This window comes from Mustelus asterias, chromosome 9, assembly GCF_964213995.1.
Source record: "Mustelus asterias chromosome 9, sMusAst1.hap1.1, whole genome shotgun sequence".
Lineage (NCBI taxonomy): Eukaryota > Metazoa > Chordata > Chondrichthyes > Carcharhiniformes > Triakidae > Mustelus > Mustelus asterias.
Genome location: NC_135809.1, coordinates 17,102,811 through 17,121,520, shown reverse-complemented (window position 1 = coordinate 17,121,520; position 18,710 = coordinate 17,102,811). Strand labels below are relative to the sequence as shown.

Sequence of the window (18,710 nt, the reverse complement as noted above, 5' to 3'; positions counted from 1 at the left end):
TGTGGTGAGGATGTTTCCTCTTGTGGAAGAATCTAGAACTAGGGGTCACTGTTTAAAAATAAGGGTCGTCCACTTAAAACGGAGATGAGCCAAAAGATTTCACCCAGAGGATGTTGAGTTTTTGGAATTCTCTTCCTGAAAAGATTGTGGAAGCAGAGTCTTTGAATATTTTTAAGGCAGAGGTGGACAGATTCTTGGTAAGCAAGGGGGTGATTGGTTCTCGAGGTAGGCAAGGTGCAGATTTGGGGTCACTAACAGATCAGCCATAACCTTATTAAATGGCAGAGCAAGCTCAAAGGGCTGAATGAACAACTCCTGCTCCTTGTTCTTATGTTTGCATGTACCAATTCACCACAAGGTGTGAGAATTTGCCTCCTAACCAAATCTTCAATGATTATTTTTTAATTCTTTGGAGGAAAATTATACCTCTGGCCCATAATTGTATAGCTGAGAAATTAATTCATCCTTTTAACACTCTGATTTACAAGATCCATTTTGGAGTAACCAGGAAAAGCTAGAGCAAACTTTGTGACCTAAAGTGTTTGGACTGCAGAATGCTTTGCAACAAGTGGTGATTAATATTTTTTAAAAAGGTCCTTGGTAATTAGTTAAAGGAGAATAGGAACAGGTAAGAGGGAAAACAGGAAATGGGTGGTGGAAGATCAGACCTCCAAAAGTATCTTATTTCAGCGCAGTAACCTTTTCCTGTGCTAACATTTCTCTTCCAATGTTAATACAATTGCTGAGGTATATCCTTAATGTTTTACCTGAGAGCCCCTTTGAATTTCAAGTGGTCGGAGACATTTCCAAAGAAAGTTTGGCCCCATCCAATTAATTTCCTCTGAAACTATCAGTTTGGGATCAAGTTAGAAGAGTAAGAGGCGACCTGATTGAAACTTATAAGATCTGGAGAGGTCTTGACAGGGCAGGTGCGGTGAGGATGTTTCCTCTTGTGGAAGAATCTAGAACTAGGGGGTCACTGTTTAAAAATAAAGGGTTGCCCGTTTAAAACGGAGATGAGCCAAAAGTTTTCACCCAGATGACGTTGAGTTTTTGGAATTCTCTTCCTGAAAAGATTGTGGAAGCAGAGTCTAATTTCAAACATCTTAATTGTTGAAAGCAAAAAAAGAAAGTCTTGCATTTCTATGGCATCTTTCGTGACCACCTGACATCCAAAGCATCTTACAGCACTTCTGAAGCATAGTCACTGTTGTATTGTAGGAAGCCCAGCAGCCAATTTATGCACAACAAGCTCCCACAAACAGCAATAAATGACAAGATTATTTTTTTTTATATATCATAGAAACCCTACAGTGCAGAAGGAGGCCATTCGGCCCATCGAGTCTGCACCGACCACAATCCCACCCAGGCCCTACCCCCACATATTTACCCACTAATCCCTCTAACCTACACATCCCAGAACTCTAAGGGGCAATTTTTAACCTGGCCAATCAACCTAACCCGCACATCTTTGGACTGTGGGAGGAAACCGGAGCACCCGGAGGAAACCCACGCAGACACGAGGAGAATGTGCAAACTCCACACAGACAGTGACCCGAGCCGGAAATCGAACCCGGGACCCTGGAGCTGTGAAGCAGCAGTGCTAACCACTGTGCTACCGTGCCGCCCTTTTGTTGTTGATAAGTGATCAATACTGGCCAGGATTAAGTCCCTGGGTCTTCTTCAAATAGTGCCATTGTATTTTTTATTCCCTGAAAGGACAGACAGGGCATCAGTTTAACATCTTATCCAACAGACTGCATCTCTGGCAATACCATAGTAAGAAGTCTCACAACACCAGGTTAAAGTCCAACAGGTTTATTTGGTAGCAAATACCATAAGCTTTCGGAGCACTGCTCCTTCGTCAGATGGAGTGGAAATGTGGACAGCACAGTGGCATAGTGGTTAGCACTGCTGCCTCGCAGCGCCAGGGACCCGGATTCGATTCCCGGCCTGGGTCACTGTCTGTGTGGAGTTTGCACGTTCTCCCCGTGTCTGCGTGGGTTTCCTCCGGGTGCTCCGGTTTCCTTCCACAGTCTGAAAGATGTGCGGATTAGGTGCATTGACCCGAACAGGCCAGGTGACTAGAGGAATTTCACGGTAACTTCATTGTAGTGTTAATGCAAGCCTTACTTGTGATTAATAAATAAAAAAATCCCTCGAGTACTGCAATGGAGTGTCAGCCTAGGTTTCTGTACTCAAGTCCTGGAGTGGGACTTGGACCCAAAACCTTCTGAACCAGAGTTAAGGCACAAATTGTGCACTGCCAGGTGGAATAGTTAAACAAATATGATCTTGTGACTTAAGTTACATCTATCTTACATTGATAAATTGGGTATCTTATTGAATAACAGAGAATGGCCTACTCTTAATTCATACATTCGTATGATAAGTGATGAACATTAGTGTTTAAAATTAAAACAAAACTGTCAACAACACATAACTGCACATAGATTCTAAAAGCTAGAGAGAACAGGCAAACACAAGTAATTAACAAATAATTATATACATAAAAAACAATGCCATTAATAAATAAATCACATGATTTTTATTGTTTCATTCCATATTTTGGTGTCTGCCAAAGTAAAGAATATTCTACACTAGGGGAGGTGATGGCCTAGTAGCATTATCGCTAGACTACTAATCCAGAAACTCAGCTAACATTCTGGGGACCCGGGTTTGAATCCCACCATGGCAGGTGGTGGAATTTGAAGTCAATGAAAGAAAAAATCTGGAATTAAGAATCTACTGATGACCATGTAGATTGTGGATTGTCGGAAAAACCCATCTGGTTCACTGATGTCCTTTAGGGAAAGAAATCTGCCTTGCTTACCTGGTCTAGCCTACATGTGACTCCAGAGCCACAGCAATGTGGTTGACTCTCAAGGACAACTGGGGATGAGCAATAAATGCTGGCCAGCCCAGCGACACCCATGTCCCATGGACGAATTAAAAATACTCAAAACATCTTATAATCAGCTTTGTCATGCGTATGTTTTCCCTTGACCAGATAGTTACATGTATTCTGTGCAGGCGCGCCAATTTTCTCTCGAGCCTTAGATTTGCAAACAGTTATTTAAAATTCATGTATCATATTGTAGCTGATTTAATGGCTGCGCAAATAAATTCCAACTAATATATAGTGCAAGTTTAGAGCACTTGGACAGTAATAGCATATATGTACTGAGAGCATCTCATGGACCAAGATGTTCATTTGTTCTGTCTGACCCCTCAGTACTCAATAATGAATAAGGGAGAAAAAATATAATTTTTTTCGTGGAAACAGCATTTAAACATGTTAATTTTAAAGGAATTAAATAAATGGAATATATTTTAAGGAATTGATTTGACAAGAAATATTTAATTTCTTCATCAAATCTCTTTCAATCCATTGGTAGGACATTTGATTTGATTTATTATTGTCACATGTATTGGGATACAGTGAAAAGTATTGTTTCTTGTGTGCTATACAGCATGCCGTATATAGAGTACAGAGGGGAGAAGGAAAAGAGAGGGTGCAGAATGTAGTTTACAGTCATAGCTAGGGTGAAGAGAAAGATCAGCTTAATATATAGTAAGTCCTTCAAAAGTCTGATGGTAGCAGGGAAGAAGCGCTCCTTGAGTCGGTTGGTGCGTGATTTCAGACTTTTGGTTCATCTTCCCGACGGAAGAAGGTGGAAGAGAGAATGTCCGGGATGCGGAGATTCTTGATTATGCTGGCTGCTTTTCCGAGGCAGCGGGAAATGTAGACAGTCAGTGGATGGGAGGCTGGTTTGTGTGATGGACTGTAGTTTCTTGCAGTCTTGGGCAGAGCAGGAGCCATACCAAGCTGTGATACAACCAGAAAGGATGCTTTCTATGGTACATCTGTAAAAATTAGTGAGAGGGGTAGCGAACATCTGAAATAAAAGAGAAAATTCTGAAAATAAACAGCAGGTATGACAGGAGCGAAAAACAATGTTAATATCTCAGGTCAACAACCTTTCATCAGAATTGTTCTCTCTCCACAGATGCTGCCTGACCTGCTGAGTGTTTCCAGCATTTTCTGTTTGTTTCTTTTAACCTTGCTTTGATTTTCTTTAGACCCGAAACCGCCCCAAAGTATTGAAGTGGTCAAAACTAGGACGACCTCCACCAGCCTCCACATTTCTTGGGCTCCAGCACCTGGGAATGTCGATTTGTACGAGGTCAGTTTATTTGGAGTGGACAATGGGGAAACTCAGAACTTTCGCGTCCCTGGGAACTCCCTCAAAAAAGAAGCCACTTTTCTAACTTTGACACCGGGCAGCAGATACCGCTTCACTATAAAGACACTTGCTGGAAACAAGACTTGTGATGGACCCCACACTTTTGGATCCACAAGTAAGTTATAATGTTCCAAAAATACTGCAAATTTCTCTGCCAAATTTGGTGGTTCATATTCATGTTCATATTCCTAAGATGGCAGATTGCTGATTTCAGCACTGCACCTCTCTGTGAATACTGTGGCTACAAGGGAAGGTCAAAGGCTGGGATTTCTGCAGCGAGTAACTCACCTCTTGAATCCCCAAAGCCTGTCCATCATCTCCAAGGCTCAAGTCAGCAGTGTGATAGAACACTCTCCATTTGCCTGGATGAGCGCAACTCCAACAACACTTGAGAAGCTCAGCACCCTCCAGCACAAAGTAACCTGCATGATTGGTACCCTATGCACTACCTTAAACTTTCACTGGTTTAAAGTTTAAACCAGTGAACTTTACTGGTTTAAAGTTCACAGGGCACAGTGAAATAAAAGAGAAAATTCTGAAAATAAACAGCAGGTATGACAGGAGCGAAAAACAATGTTAATATCTCAGGTCAACAACCTTTCATCAAAACAGTTCTCTCCCCACAGATGCTGCCTGACCTGCTGAGTGTTTCCAGCATTTTCTGTTTGTTTCTTTTAACCTTGCTTTGATTTTCTTTAGACCCGAAACCGCCCCAAAGTATTGAAGTGGTCAAAACTAGGACGACCTCCAACAGCCTCCACATTTCTTGGAGGGGGGTGGCACAGTATACCAACCCCCTCCAAACCACACACCATCCTGATTTGGATCCTGGACTGATACTAAGTGAAAATCCTGATATTCCCTCCCTAACAGCACAGTGGGTGTGCCTACACCACACAAACTCAGCAGTTTGGCAGCTCACCGCCTCCCCCTCAAGGGAAATTAGGGACAGGCAATAAATGTTGGCCTCACATCGCAAGAATTAATTAAAAAATATGCCACGTGCATTGTTTCCATTTTATTGCTGAGAGAAAGTGAATCTATTGCAACTTTGGGCCTTGTTCAGGACATTAGAGCTGTATGGTATCTTGTGATGTGCTCCCTTTGGTTCTATACATTTCCTGCCTATACTAATTAGATCCTTGCTATGTGTTTTGTTCGACTCACTACACAAGCCACATACTAACATTCAATACCAAGTCACTCCAAGTGCACTTACTTGAAAGAGATGTCATTACCTCCTGGAGGTAGCCTCACTATGTTTCAACTTCACTTCTCCTGAATAAAAGAAGTTCCAAGAGGATCGATTTTAACATTGCCCAAATTGTTTTAATATAAAATGAGCTGACCGGATTCTGGATGTAGTCAGTGTTAGGGTAAGTTTAAAGGTGGGAATTTACAGCCTCGCTCGAGCAAGACCGGAAAATCCCACCCGAGGACAACGGACATTTCCATTGTCTGCCCCTCGCCTGCTCCAGTTCTGGCGTAAGTTTATTTATTGGTGTCACAAGTAGGCTTACATTAACACTGCAATGAAGTTACTGTGAAAATTTCCTAGTCGCCACACTCCGGCGCCTGTTCGGGTACACTGAGGGAGAATTTAGCACGGCCAATGCACCTAAATAGCATGTCTTCCTAACTGTGGGAGGAAACTGGAGCACCCGGAGAAACCCACACAGACACAGGGAGAATGTGCAGACTCCACATAGACAGTGACCCAAGCCAGGAATCGAACCCGGGTCCTTGGCACTGTGAGGTAGCAGTGTTAACCACTGTCCCACCATGCCCGAATTGGCGATCAACCTTTATTCTTTAGGATCCGCTGGTCCCATATTGTTCTCAATAGTTATATGTGGTCATAGAGTCATAGAGGTTTACAGCATGGAAACAGGCCCTTCGGCTCAACTTGGTAAATGTGGTAAAACTATTCTCTTCATCTCCAAGGGTTAGATCAGACCCATTAAACAATCATAATTTAGTTCATGGGCCCATGCCAACTTCCTATTAAATAGTAACCTTAATACCGACCTCTCTTCATCGATTGTTTCAGAGGTTCTTTATACAGCAATACAGTTATATAGGATTATCATGCCCAATATAATTAACTATACGCAGCATTTTCTTTCCTGAAAGAATGAGGTGGTATTGATCGATCTAATCCGAATGTATTTATTTAACTGTGGTCTCTCCAGCTCCCTCCAGGGTGAAAGATATCCAGATTTCAAGCCAGTCGGACAGTCTCGCCGTAGCCTGGGCTCCCGGCCCAGGGAAAGTGGACAGTTTCAGACTGTCACTGGTTCACAGTGGGAATGCGGGTCGGCAGAGGACCGTCTCCAACTCGACACGCAGCCACACTTTCACAGGATTGACGGCCGGAAGGTTTTACAATCTCACCGTGACTAGTGTGGCAGGAGAGCTAGAGGACGTCAGCTCTCAATCTGTCCAGACAGGTAAATGAGGAAATGACTGCTGAACTGTTTCCATCTCCACTTGAGTAAGCGCATGATCGTAAATTAACCACAAACTAATACCCAGGGTCCCAAGGCTTGTGAGATGCTAAAGCAGTTGGATATGTTATCATTCCACCAGTTAAAAAAGAATGTGGAATTCATAGAATCCTACAGTGCAAAAGGAGGCCATTCGGCCCATTGAGTGTGCACCTACTACAATCCCACCCAGGCCCTTTTCCCGTAACCCCATGTATTTACCCTGCTAATCCCCTGACACTAAGGGTCAATTTAGCATGGCCAATCAACCTAACCTGCATACCTTTGGAGTGTGGGAGGAAACCGCAGCACCCGAAGGAAACCCATGCAGACACGGGGAGAATGTGCAAACTCCACACAGACAGTGACCCAAGGCTGGAATTGAACCTGGGTCCCTGGCGCTGTGAGGCAGCAGTGCTAACCACTGTGCCACCATGCTGCATTTTGATGAAGTCCAAAGATGTGCGGGTTAGGTTGATTGGCCATGACAAATTGCCCCTTCGTGCCAGGTAGATTATCAGGGTAAATACATGGGGTAAATATGGGGATAGGGCCTGGGTGGGATTGTTGTTGGTGTAAATTCAATGGGCTGAATGGCCTCCTTCTGCATTGTAGGGATTCTATAAGATGTCTTTTCTATTGGTTTCAAACCAATAAATTTGACCGTGAATTGGGTCATGACTTAGTCTGATTTTTAAAATCCTTTTGTTAGCCTAAAAGAGTTTTATTTGATTTGATTTGATTTATTTTTGTCACACATATTGAGATACAGTGAAAAGTATTGTTTCTTGCACGCTATACAGACAAAGCATACCATTCATAGAGTACAGAGGGGAGAAGGAAAGGAAAGGATGCAGAACGCAGTGTTATAGTCATAGCTAGGGTATAGAGAAAGATCAACCTAATATGAGATAGGCTCATTCAAAAGCCTGATGGCAGCAGAGAAGAAGCTGTTCTTTAGTCGGTTGGTACATGATCTCAGAGTGTTGTATCTTTATCCCGACGGAAGAAGGTGGAAGAGAGTATGTCTGGGGTGCGTAGGGCGGCACGGTAGCACAGTGGTTAGCACTGCTGCTTCACAGCTCCAGGGACCTGGGTTCAATTCCCGGCTTGGGTCACTGTCTGTGTGGAGTTTGCACATTCTCCTCGTGTCTGCGTGGGTTTCCTCCGGGTGCTCCAGTTTCCTCCCACAGTCCAAAGATGTGCGGGTTAGGTTGATTGACCATGCTAAAATTGCCCCTTAGTGTCCTGAGATGCGTAGGTTAGTGGGATTAGCGGGTAAATATGTAGGGATATGGGGGTAGGGCCTGGGTGGGATTGTGGTCGGTGCAGACTCGATGGGCCAAATGGCCTCTTTCTGCACTGAAGGGTTTCTATGGTTCTATGGGTCCTTGATTATGCTGGCTGCTTTTCCGAGGCAGCGGGAAGTGTAGATAGAGTCAATGGGTGAGAGGCTGGTTTGCATGATGGACTGGGCCTTTGTAGTTTCTTGTGGTCTTGGTCAGAGCAGGAGCCATACCAAGCTGTGATACACCTGGAAATGGTGCTTTCTATGGTAAAAATTGGTAAGAGTCATTGTGGAATTTCCTTTTTTAAAAAACAAAGAAACACTGCATAGTGCCCCATAGTCATTCATCAGGTCTCGCATCGAGTAACCTTTGTGAAATTGTTCTTAAAGGTAATTTTGTGGACAGTCTGGTTGGTTTTAACAATTCCAGTTGGCAGTAATGCACTGTTTTAAAATTAGGTGTCACTCTTATTCGACAGCGATGAGGAGAATTTTTTTCTCTCAGGGGGCTGTGTGACTTGGAACACTCTGCCTCAGAAGGCAGTGGAAGTGGAATGTTTTTAAGATGGAGGGAGATAGATTCTTGTTAGACAAGGGAATCAAAGGTTATCTGGGATCGATTGGGAACATGGAACTCAATGCAAACAAATCAGCCATGATCTAAATGAATGACGGAGAGACTCGAGGGGCCGAATGGCCTATTTCTGCTCCTATTTCTTATGTTCATACTTTTAAAACAATTTTGTGTCATGCACTAGGAGTTCCTATCCTCATAGTCACATGGTGACTTCAAAGATTGTATGATTAAATCTTTGTCACTATATTTCGGTGTGATGCATAGATAAAGATCCCATATTTGATAGCAGTGCTGCCCATCCTTTAACCTGGTCTATGCATCTCTGCATTGATGAATCCAGTAGAAACAATCACTTTTCCTTTCCAATCGCAAACTTGAAAACTCATTTAAACTGAGGAGGAAATTGACAAATATCCCTCTCTTACAGTAACTGGCGAATACCAGCAGCCTTTAATAAATTTTACTTTAAGAATAAAATGAAATATTCAGATTAAAATGTTTAGATATTAAAATTGAATGTTGCTGAGGAGAGCTGTTTTGTCGAAACTTTTCATCTTGCACTCATCAGGACAATCACAAGAACACCAACGTCAGTGGGGAACAACAACTTTCTGTATGCGATTGTATCCCACTCTTTTCATAACTTTATGGATGGCACGGTGGCACAGTGATTAGCACTGCTGCCTCACAGTTCCAGGGACCTGGGTTCGATCCCCGGCTTGGGTCACTGTCTGTGTGTAGTTTGCACATTCTCCCCGTGTCAGCGTGGGTTTCCTCCGGGTGCTCCGGTTTCCTCCCACAGTCCAAAGATGTGTGGGCTAGGTGCATTGGCCAGGTTAAATTGACCCCGAGTGTCCCGGGGTGCATAAGTTAGAGGGATTAGCGGAGTAAATATATAGGGTCACGGGGATAGGGCCTAGGTAGGATTGTTATCGGTGCAGACTCGATGGGCCGAATGGCCTCCTTCTGCACTATAAGGATTCTATTATCAACTATAAAGTTGTTGTTTCCCCTGATATTAGTATTATTGCGATTGCCCTGATGAGTGCAAGATAAAAAACCTTCAACAACATGTCTTTTTTCTGCAATACTCGAGTTCTGTAGTACCAAATGACTATAAATATTAAAATATGAAATATTTAATAGTAAAATGATAAAACTTTAATGATTTAACAGTGAGATGCCTTTCCTGAGGAATTTCAGGTCAGTAGCTAACCATACCTGGGGAAGGATGCAATATAGTTCATATGAAATAGTAGGAGTTTATTACATTTGTCATTAAAAGTTAATACAAAGAAATGAATTTAAATATTTATCTTGCTATTAATTAACAGAATAGACATTGGGGAATACTGTAATATTCACATATTCCCACAAATGAGGAAGAAAGCTTTCCTGCTTATTATTAACTCTTCTTCACACAATGGGGAACTTCCCACCAGTACAGAAGGAGGCCATTTGGCCCATCAAGCCTACACCAATGACAATCCCACCCAGGCCCTATCCACGTAATCCCATGTATTTATCCTGCTAATCCCCCTGACACTAAGGGTCAATTTAGCATGGCCTAACCCACATATCTTTGGAGTGTGGGAGGAACCCAGAGCACCCAGAGGGAACCCAGGTCCCTGGAGCTGTGAGGCAGCAGTGCTAATCACTGTGCCACCGTGTTGCCCATAAAATTATAAGAGTGGGATACAATCACATACAGAATAGAATTGTAGTTCCCCTCCCCCCCGACGTTGGTGACCTTGTGATTGTCCTGATGAGTGCAAGATGAAAAGTTTCGACAAAACGTATCTTCTCAGCAATATTCTCGCAGACAATGGCGAGAACGTGAAAACTCCACACAGACAGTGACCCAAGCCAGGAATCGACCCCAGGTCCCTGGAGCTGTGAGGCAGCAGTGCTAACCGCTATGCCACCGTGCTGCCCTTTTGATTTCTGCTAACAGAGATAGTTATTTTCTTCCTTTCAGCTCCTGCAGGGGTCACCTCCGTGACCGTGTCAAATAACGGCAGCCTGGAAAGTCTCCGAGTGTCCTGGAGGAGAGCTGAGGGAGATGTGGATTCATACGACGTCACGCTGTCTTACCAGGGATCAGTGAAAGAGATCAAGAGTTTGCAGTCAAGTACCTCAGAGACTGTGTTTCGTGGGTTAATCCCAGGACGGTTATACAACATTACAATCAGAACCATCAGAGGAAAGCTACAGGCAGTAGCTGCAAGCAGTGGCAGAACTGGTAAGATTAGCTCGTAATTAAACTAACAATAATGATCATCTCACAGAATCTTCCTTACATCATTTGCTATCTGTAATGAAATATTTGTCTTTCAGTCGGGTTTTTATTATTGTTCATTCTCAGATCTGGGAATCACTGGCAAGGCCACCGTTTATTACAAGTCCCTAATTATCATTGAGAAGGTGGTGGTTGACCTGCCTTTTAAACCACTGCAGTCCATGACCATACTGTACTTTCACAGTGCTGTTACGTACGGCGTTCATGGACTTTGACACAGCGACAATGAGGGAACAGTAATATATATATAGAGACAGATATATATATATATATAGGGGTGGCACAATGGTTAGCACTGCTGCCTCACAGCACCACGGACCCGGGTTCAATTCCCAGCTTGGGTCACTGTATGTGTGGAGTTTGCACATTCTCCCTGCATCTGCGTGGGTTTCCTCCGGGTGCTCCAGTTCCCTCCCACGCTCCAAAAATGTGTAAGTTAGGTGGATCGGCCATGCTAAATTGCCCCTTAGTGTCAGTGGGACTAGCTAGGGTAAATGCATGGGGTTATGGGGATAGGGCCTGGGTGGGATTGTTGTCAGTGCAGACTTGATGGGCCAAATGGCCTCCTTTTGCATTGTAGGGATTCTATGGATGTATCAAATTGGGCTGGTGTGTGACTTGGAGGGCATTACCCCCATGGGCGTGCTGCCCTTTTCCTTGTCAATGGTGAAGGCCAAAGGTTTGGAGAAATCTGCCAAAGCGGTCATGGTGACTTCCTGCAGTGCCTCCACTAATAGCACACAAACTGCAGCCACATTATGGTAAAGGGGGAGGCAGTGTTTAAACTGGTTGATGCGCTCCTGATTGAGTGGATTGCTTAGTCCTGGTTGATGTTGAGCTTCTTATTTTAGCTGCACCTATCCAGGTAAACCTGTCACCAAACTCCTGACTTGCGTGTTGTAAGTCATGGAAAGAAGTTAGGGATCCAGGAGATGAACCACTAACTGCAGAGTGCCCAATCTCTGACCTGCTCTCGTAGCCACAGCATTCATATTGCTGGTCAAGTTGAATTTCTGGTCAATGGTGAACCCCACACCAAACAGGGTGTTTTTAAGCATGGGGGTTTCGTCAATGGAATTGCCATAAAATATCAAACGTAAATAGTCTTTATAGAATCCCTACTGTGCAGAAGGAGGCCATTTGGCCCATCAGGCCTGCACTGGCAACAATCCCACCCAGGTCCTATCCTTGTAACTCTGCATATTTACCTAGCTGATCTCCCTGACACTAAGGGACAATTTAACATGGCCAATCAGCCAAATCTAGATATCTTCGGACTGTGGGAGGAAACTGGAGCACCCAGAAGAAACCCGCACAGACACTGGGAGAGCATGCAAACTGCACACAGACAGTGATCCAAGCCAGGAATTGAACCCGGTTCCCTGGCACTGTGAGGCAGCAGTGCTAACCACTCTGCCACCATGTCGCCCCTTGACTGATATGACTCTGCATCAGAGCAATGTATTGAGGTTCATTCATTGCTTAAACACTAATGTGCTGTATTTCAAGATAATCCAATGAGGCATCCAGTACAGCAGCAAGGATCCCTTAGCTTTTGAGCAGAATTGAAGGCTGGAGACAAGTACTTACATGCCATTTTGCTTCAGATCATTTATTGTGAAGCACTGAACATTAATTTTATCAATAATTATCTGCAAGGATATTTCTTAAATTCATAATGGGGGAAATGTCACAGTGATTAATTCTGGAGTGGGAGACTCAGCTCGGATCATTGACTTGGAGTATACCAGCTATCTGAAAAATCAGACCAAATGTCCAATATAAGCATCCCATGAAACTGGAAAATCAACAAACTAAAATGGTTAAAGGCAAAATACTGTGGATGCTGGAATCTGAAACAAAAACAGAAAATGCTGGAAAATCTCAGCAGGTCTGACAGCATCTGTGGAGAGAGAATAGAGCCAACATTTCGAGTCCAGACCTGCTGAGATGTTTCCAGCAAACTAAAATGGTTCCAAGGAATAATTGGATCTCAGGGGTTGTTGAAAATGAGAAAAGACTTGTCATTTTTAACGTATCAATCAAATTCCTTCAGTAAGGGCAATATGGTGGCACAGTGGTTAGCACTGCTGCCCCAGAGACCCGGGTGCCAGAGACCCGGGGTTCGATTCCTGGCTTGGGTGTCTGTCTGTGTGTTGTCTGCACGTTCTCCCCGTGTCTGCATGGGTTTCCTCTGGGTGCTCCGGTTTCCTCTCACAGTCCAAAAGATGTGCGTTAGGCACATTGGCCATGCTAAATTCTCCCTGTGTACCCAAACAGGCGCTGGAGTGTGGCGACTGGGGGATTTCCACAGTAACTTCATTGCAGTGTTAATGTAAGCCTACTTGTGACACCAATAAATAAGCTTAAAACTAAGTTGGAAATAGAATCTGAAATGAACGTAGAAAATGCTGCAGATGTACAAAATTTAAAAGAGGAGGCAATCTTCAACTCATACCAAGTTAGATTATCTTGTAATCACTTGTGAGAATCCATTATTCCCTACTCATATTTATTGTGTAATAACGTGGGTAAAAAAGAACCAAAGGCTTAATTTTTTATGATGTATTTGATGACCTTGGGATGTCTCAAAAGTGCTTTACAACCTGCAATGACCTCAAAGAGGCCTATGAGGCTAGGCTCTTAGAGTATGAGCTCCCTGATTGAGGTAATGATTGCCTGCCCAATCAGGGAGTCTCACCTGTATATAGTTATAGGTGTATCAGGACCACTCGCACTCCGGATTCTGACTGTGTACCTGAAGCACTCTCGGAGTGGAATAGAGTTTGTGAATAAAGGGAATCTTGTGAAATTACACCGGCCTCTGAGGAGTTATTTCACAACCAATGAAGCACTTTGAGGTGCAGTCACTGTTGTAATGTAGAGTAGAGCAAAGGCCAATCTGAGGATAGAATGGCAATAAATGACTGGCTAACCTGCTTTAGCTGTTTTGATTGAGAGATGTGGGCGACACGGTGGCACAGTGGCTAGCACTGCTGCCTCACAGTGCCAGCGATCCTGGTGCGATCCCATGGGTCACTGTCTGTGCAGAGTCTGCACATTCTCCCCGTGTCTGTGTGGGTTTCCTCCGGGTGCTCTGGTTTCCTCCCACGGTCCAAATGACGTGCTGGTTAGGTACATTGGCTAAATTCTCCCTCAGTGTACCCGAACAGGTGCCGGAGTGCGGCGACTGGGGGATTTTCACAGTCACTTCATTGCAGTGTTAATGTAAGCCTACTTGTGACACTGATAAATAAACGCCTAACTTATAAATATAAACCAGTACACTGTGAGATCTGCCATGTGCTTCATCAGAGGATGTTTTATGTTCACCTGAGGGGAGAGGCAGGGCTTCGATTTAACATTTCAACTGAAAGGCAGTTTTGCCAACATGCCAGCAGGGCCTCAGTATTGTCATGCAATGTCAGCTTAGAGTATGTGCTGAACCTTAGGACTGGGACTTGGATCTACAACTGTCAGAGTCAGAATCAAGGGTGCTATCATTCAGTCCTAGCCTATGCCTTATATACTCACTGTATCACTAACATCATATCTTTCCTGACATGGTTTGAATATTATGTAATTTTCCATTAATTTGAGAAATTCTGTTCATTCAGCTGGACTTTTAATTTTGAGCTAATTCAAGTTTAGAGAAGTTTGACAAAGTATAAGACACATCTGGCGACAGAAAAGTTAGATTAATATTTTGGTTGTAACCCCTACACCTATATATCTGAAATATTAACCTGCACCCCCTTTACACGAATTACTGTGTATTTTAAATATGTTTTGTTCAGCAATTTTTATTATTTTTCAGAGAGTAATTTATTTGGCAACTGTAATAGCCATATTTAAGTAGTTGCTTTAAAGTTTAAGTTTATTTATTAGTGTCACAAGTAGGCTTACATTAACACTGCAATGAAAATCCCAGACTTGCCACACTCCAGCACCTGTTCGGGTACACTGAGGGAGAATTTAGCATGGCCAATGCACCTAACCAGCATGCCTTTCAGACTGGAGCACCCGGAGGAAACCCACGCAGACACAGGGAGAACGTGCAAACTCCACACAGACAGTGACCGGAGCTGGGAATCAAACCCGGGTCGCTGGCACTGTGAGGCAGCAGTGCTAACCACTGTGTCACCACGCCGCCCTGCTCTTGCTGATCATGAGTTCCATTCGCACCATTGACTTGAGCTCAGGTTAGGATTTCTGGGCAGTCGTGGGGGAGCTCGACAAAGTCCTTCAGATTAAAGGTCATTATTCAACGAGAGTCGGCAGTCCTCAGTTTCCTGGCTACATTTTATCTCAGAGAATATCACCAAAATACAGATTCTGGCCATTCACATGTCAATTATGGGATCTCATTGTGCATAAGTTGGCCAGCCGCCATATCTGTCTACGTGACAACGGTGATTAAATTCCAATGCTTCAAGACATCTTGAGGAAATGATAAGGCACTGTATAATTGGAACTTCTTAACCTCATTTTTGTAGGAAAATGTAAGGAAATGCAATTGTCTAATTACTGATTGTTGAATGAAATTAAATTGTATGCAAATTTCATGTTTGTTCCAGTCCCCAATCACGTCTCGAACTTGGGAATGACAAGCAATGGTTCGACAAGCTCCCTGAGAATGAGCTGGCTGCCCCCTACTGGACATTGGGAGAGTTACTGGATTCAGCTGTTCAACCACACCACCGTGATGCTGAATGTGTCCGTGGAGAAGCATATCAGAGAATATGAGATCAAGGATATGGGACTCATCCCAGGACGGCTGTATAAGGCTGCAGTCATTGTAAAGAGTGGACAATTACAAAACAAGGCAGACTGCAGTGGGAGAACGGGTAGGAAATATATGCTCAATAAATTCTTCAGAAAGCTTAACCCAAATTTTTAATCACGTTGATTTGCAGCGAGTGTGCAACTCAGAAACAGGCCATTCAGGTCATCCAATCTATGCTAACATTTCTGCTGCTCCCACCCTGCTTCATTTCACCCTATCAGCACATCCTCCGATTCATTTCTTCCTCATGGGCAGCACGGTGGCACAGTGGTTAGCACTGCTGCCTCACAGCGCCAGGATCCCAGGTTCAATTCCGGCCTTGGGTCACTGTCTGTGTGGAACTTGCACATTCTCCCCGTGTCTGCGTGGGTTTCCTCTGGGTGTTCCGGTTTCCTCCCACGCTCCAAAGATGTATGGATTAGGTTGATTAGCCATGCTAAATTGTCCCTTGGTATCAGGGGGATTAGTAGGGTAAATATACGGGGATAGGTCATGGGTGAGATTGTTGTTGGTACGTGCTTGATGGGCCGAATGGCCTCCTTCTGCACTGTAGGGAATCTATGATCTAATTCGCCCTGGCATGCACCAATGCTATTAACCTGAGCTACTCCTTGTGGTGGTGCATTCTATATTCTTACCACACTCTGGGTAAAAAGTTTCTCCTGAATACTCTACTGGATTTATTAGTGAGTGTTGTATATTTTTGACCTATAGTCTTAGACTACTGACCAGTGGAAACATTTTCTAAGTGCCTGCTCTAATGGTTGAAAATTTGAGCCTGCCATTGGATAACTTCTTCAGATTCCTTTGCATCATTCACTGCCTCAAGTGGTCTGTGGATCTTGCTTTTTTTAGGAGTTGGCCTCTGCCGATCTGTATAATTGCAAACCCTTGGGGGAAATAACAGCAGTCTCTTTTTGTGATCTGGACCAGATATTTGTGTCCATTGCACGTGGATCCCTTCAACCTTTCGAATGGCAGACTGAGTTAACAGTGGCTGGGGAAAGATTAGTTCAAACCTCAAACCAGTTTATTCAATGAACACATTGAGTAGCAGTTCAAATGTACTAAAATGAGATCAAGCCTTGGGGGCGGAGATGTCTGCCTACTCCATTCAGCTTGGCTCATGTAGCTCAGGCCCAAGACAGGGTAAAGGGTTGCATACCCTGTCTTGTCAGCCTGGATCGGAAATGTCTCAACTTGTTGAGACTCTGAATTGGACTTGATTTGATTGAATTGGAAAAGTATTTTTTTTAAATTGCAAAATAATACAAGATAAGCACTATATTAACCTCACTGCAGCAGGTATTCTTAAACAGAATAATCCTTCTACATCCTATAGCTCAGGGCAGACCTACTCTCCCCACATTCCCACTCTCCCCGCATTCCCATTCTCCCCGCATTCACATTCTTCCCACATTCCCATTCTTCCCGCATTCCCATTCTTCCCGCAGTCCCACTCTCCCCGCAGTCCCACTCTCCCCACATTCCCACTCTCCCCGCATTCCCACTCTCCCTGCAATCCCACTTTCCCTGCATTCCCACTTTCCCTGCATTCCCACTTTCCCGGCATTCCCACTTTCCCTGCATTCCCACTCTCTCCACAGTCCCACTCTCTCCACAGTCCCACTCTCCCCACATTCCCACTCTCCCCACATTCCCACTCTCTCCTCATTCCCACTCTCCCCGCAGTCCCACTCTCCCCACAGTCCCATTTTCCCCTCGGCCCATTATCTCCGCAGTATGTCTCTTGCAGACTTTGACAATGCAGTGACCTGTTTCTCAAATCCTTATTGCCTTATGAATGTTTATGTCCTGTCCTTAAAATGTTGCCTGAAAGTATTTTCTTCTCTTAGACCAAGAAAGATCAAAGGCTATTCCGACACAATGGTGAGAGATACCCCTCTGAACAGCCAAATAAAACTAACAAACCCTTTATCGTTTAGTGTCTGGGGGGGAAAAAAACTTCCAATTCACATTCTCTCTGCATATGATCTCGTCACCTTTTCTTCAACTCATGAAAACAAGCTTTGCTTTTAAAAATTCCGTGTTAAAAGGGGTTTTCCCCAACTCTTTTCTATGGGAAAAATGGTCCCAAAACACAGAAACAGGAGAGGAGAAATCCATAGGTGAGTTCAAAGTTTTTGATGCATAATTTTTCATAAGGGAAAGTTGCCAGAGGTGGAACATTTGATAAAGTTGGTATAGTTCCAGTGCCTAGTTTTCTTAGATTGGGAACAATGGATTTGGGCAGCACGGTGGCACAGTGGTTAGCATTGCTGCCTCACAGTGCCAGGGTCCTGGATTCAATTCTGGCCTTGGGTGGAGTTTGCACATTCTCCCCGTGTCTGCGTGGGTTTCCTCCGGGTGCTCAAGTTTCCTCCCACACTCCAAAGATGTGCAGATTTGGTTGATTGGCTACACTAAATTGACCCTAGGAGGGATTAGCAGGGTAAATACCTGAGGTTGCTGGAATGGGGCCTGGGTGGGCTTGTGGTCGGTGCAGACTCAATGGGCCAAATGGCCTCCTTCTGCACTGTAGGGATACATTGATTCTATGATTAGATATCAGTGAGGTTCACTTCATGTTAATCCAACAATATGGCTTTGTACTAGCTTCAGCAAAGCATCCCCATCCTGTCGGGCAAACCTGAATGTAATAAGTCTGCGGAGGCAGAAGTCCCTTCACCAAAATCCCTTTATATACAAACACTAACAGGAGTACACAGAGTGTTAGCAGTCTATCTCCGGGGGGTGTCAGAGGAATTGACATTCCCAGTTAAGTACAAGGCAAAGACTCCCTGATTGGCTCGTCAATTGGATCTTTAATCAGGGAGCTCATACTCCAATAGGCCAACCTCAAGTGAAGTCTGATTGAAGTCATTACACTGAGATGTCCTAAATAGTCTCACTGTGGTTTAATATAATTTAAAACGCCTGCAAGAAATGCTGGAGTGGTGCTGTATTCTGGTGCCAACAAGGAAGTGGATTGAAACAAAAATTCATGGAGAACAACAGGGGCCATTG

General features: G+C 44.0%; 1 protein-coding gene across 2 annotated transcripts in view; it reads left to right on the top strand.

Moving 5' to 3' along the window:
- Positions 1 to 18,710, top strand: part of LOC144498515 (receptor-type tyrosine-protein phosphatase beta-like) — a 121,438-nt gene that overhangs the window by 40,597 nt on the left and 62,131 nt on the right. For both annotated transcript variants that reach the window (XM_078219741.1, XM_078219742.1), the window contains 4 exons: positions 4,084 to 4,362; positions 6,440 to 6,697; positions 10,577 to 10,840; positions 15,475 to 15,744. In XM_078219741.1, the coding sequence (XP_078075867.1) occupies positions 4,084 to 4,362; positions 6,440 to 6,697; positions 10,577 to 10,840; positions 15,475 to 15,744 (1,071 nt within the window). The remainder of the gene's footprint in view (positions 1 to 4,083; positions 4,363 to 6,439; positions 6,698 to 10,576; positions 10,841 to 15,474; positions 15,745 to 18,710) is intronic.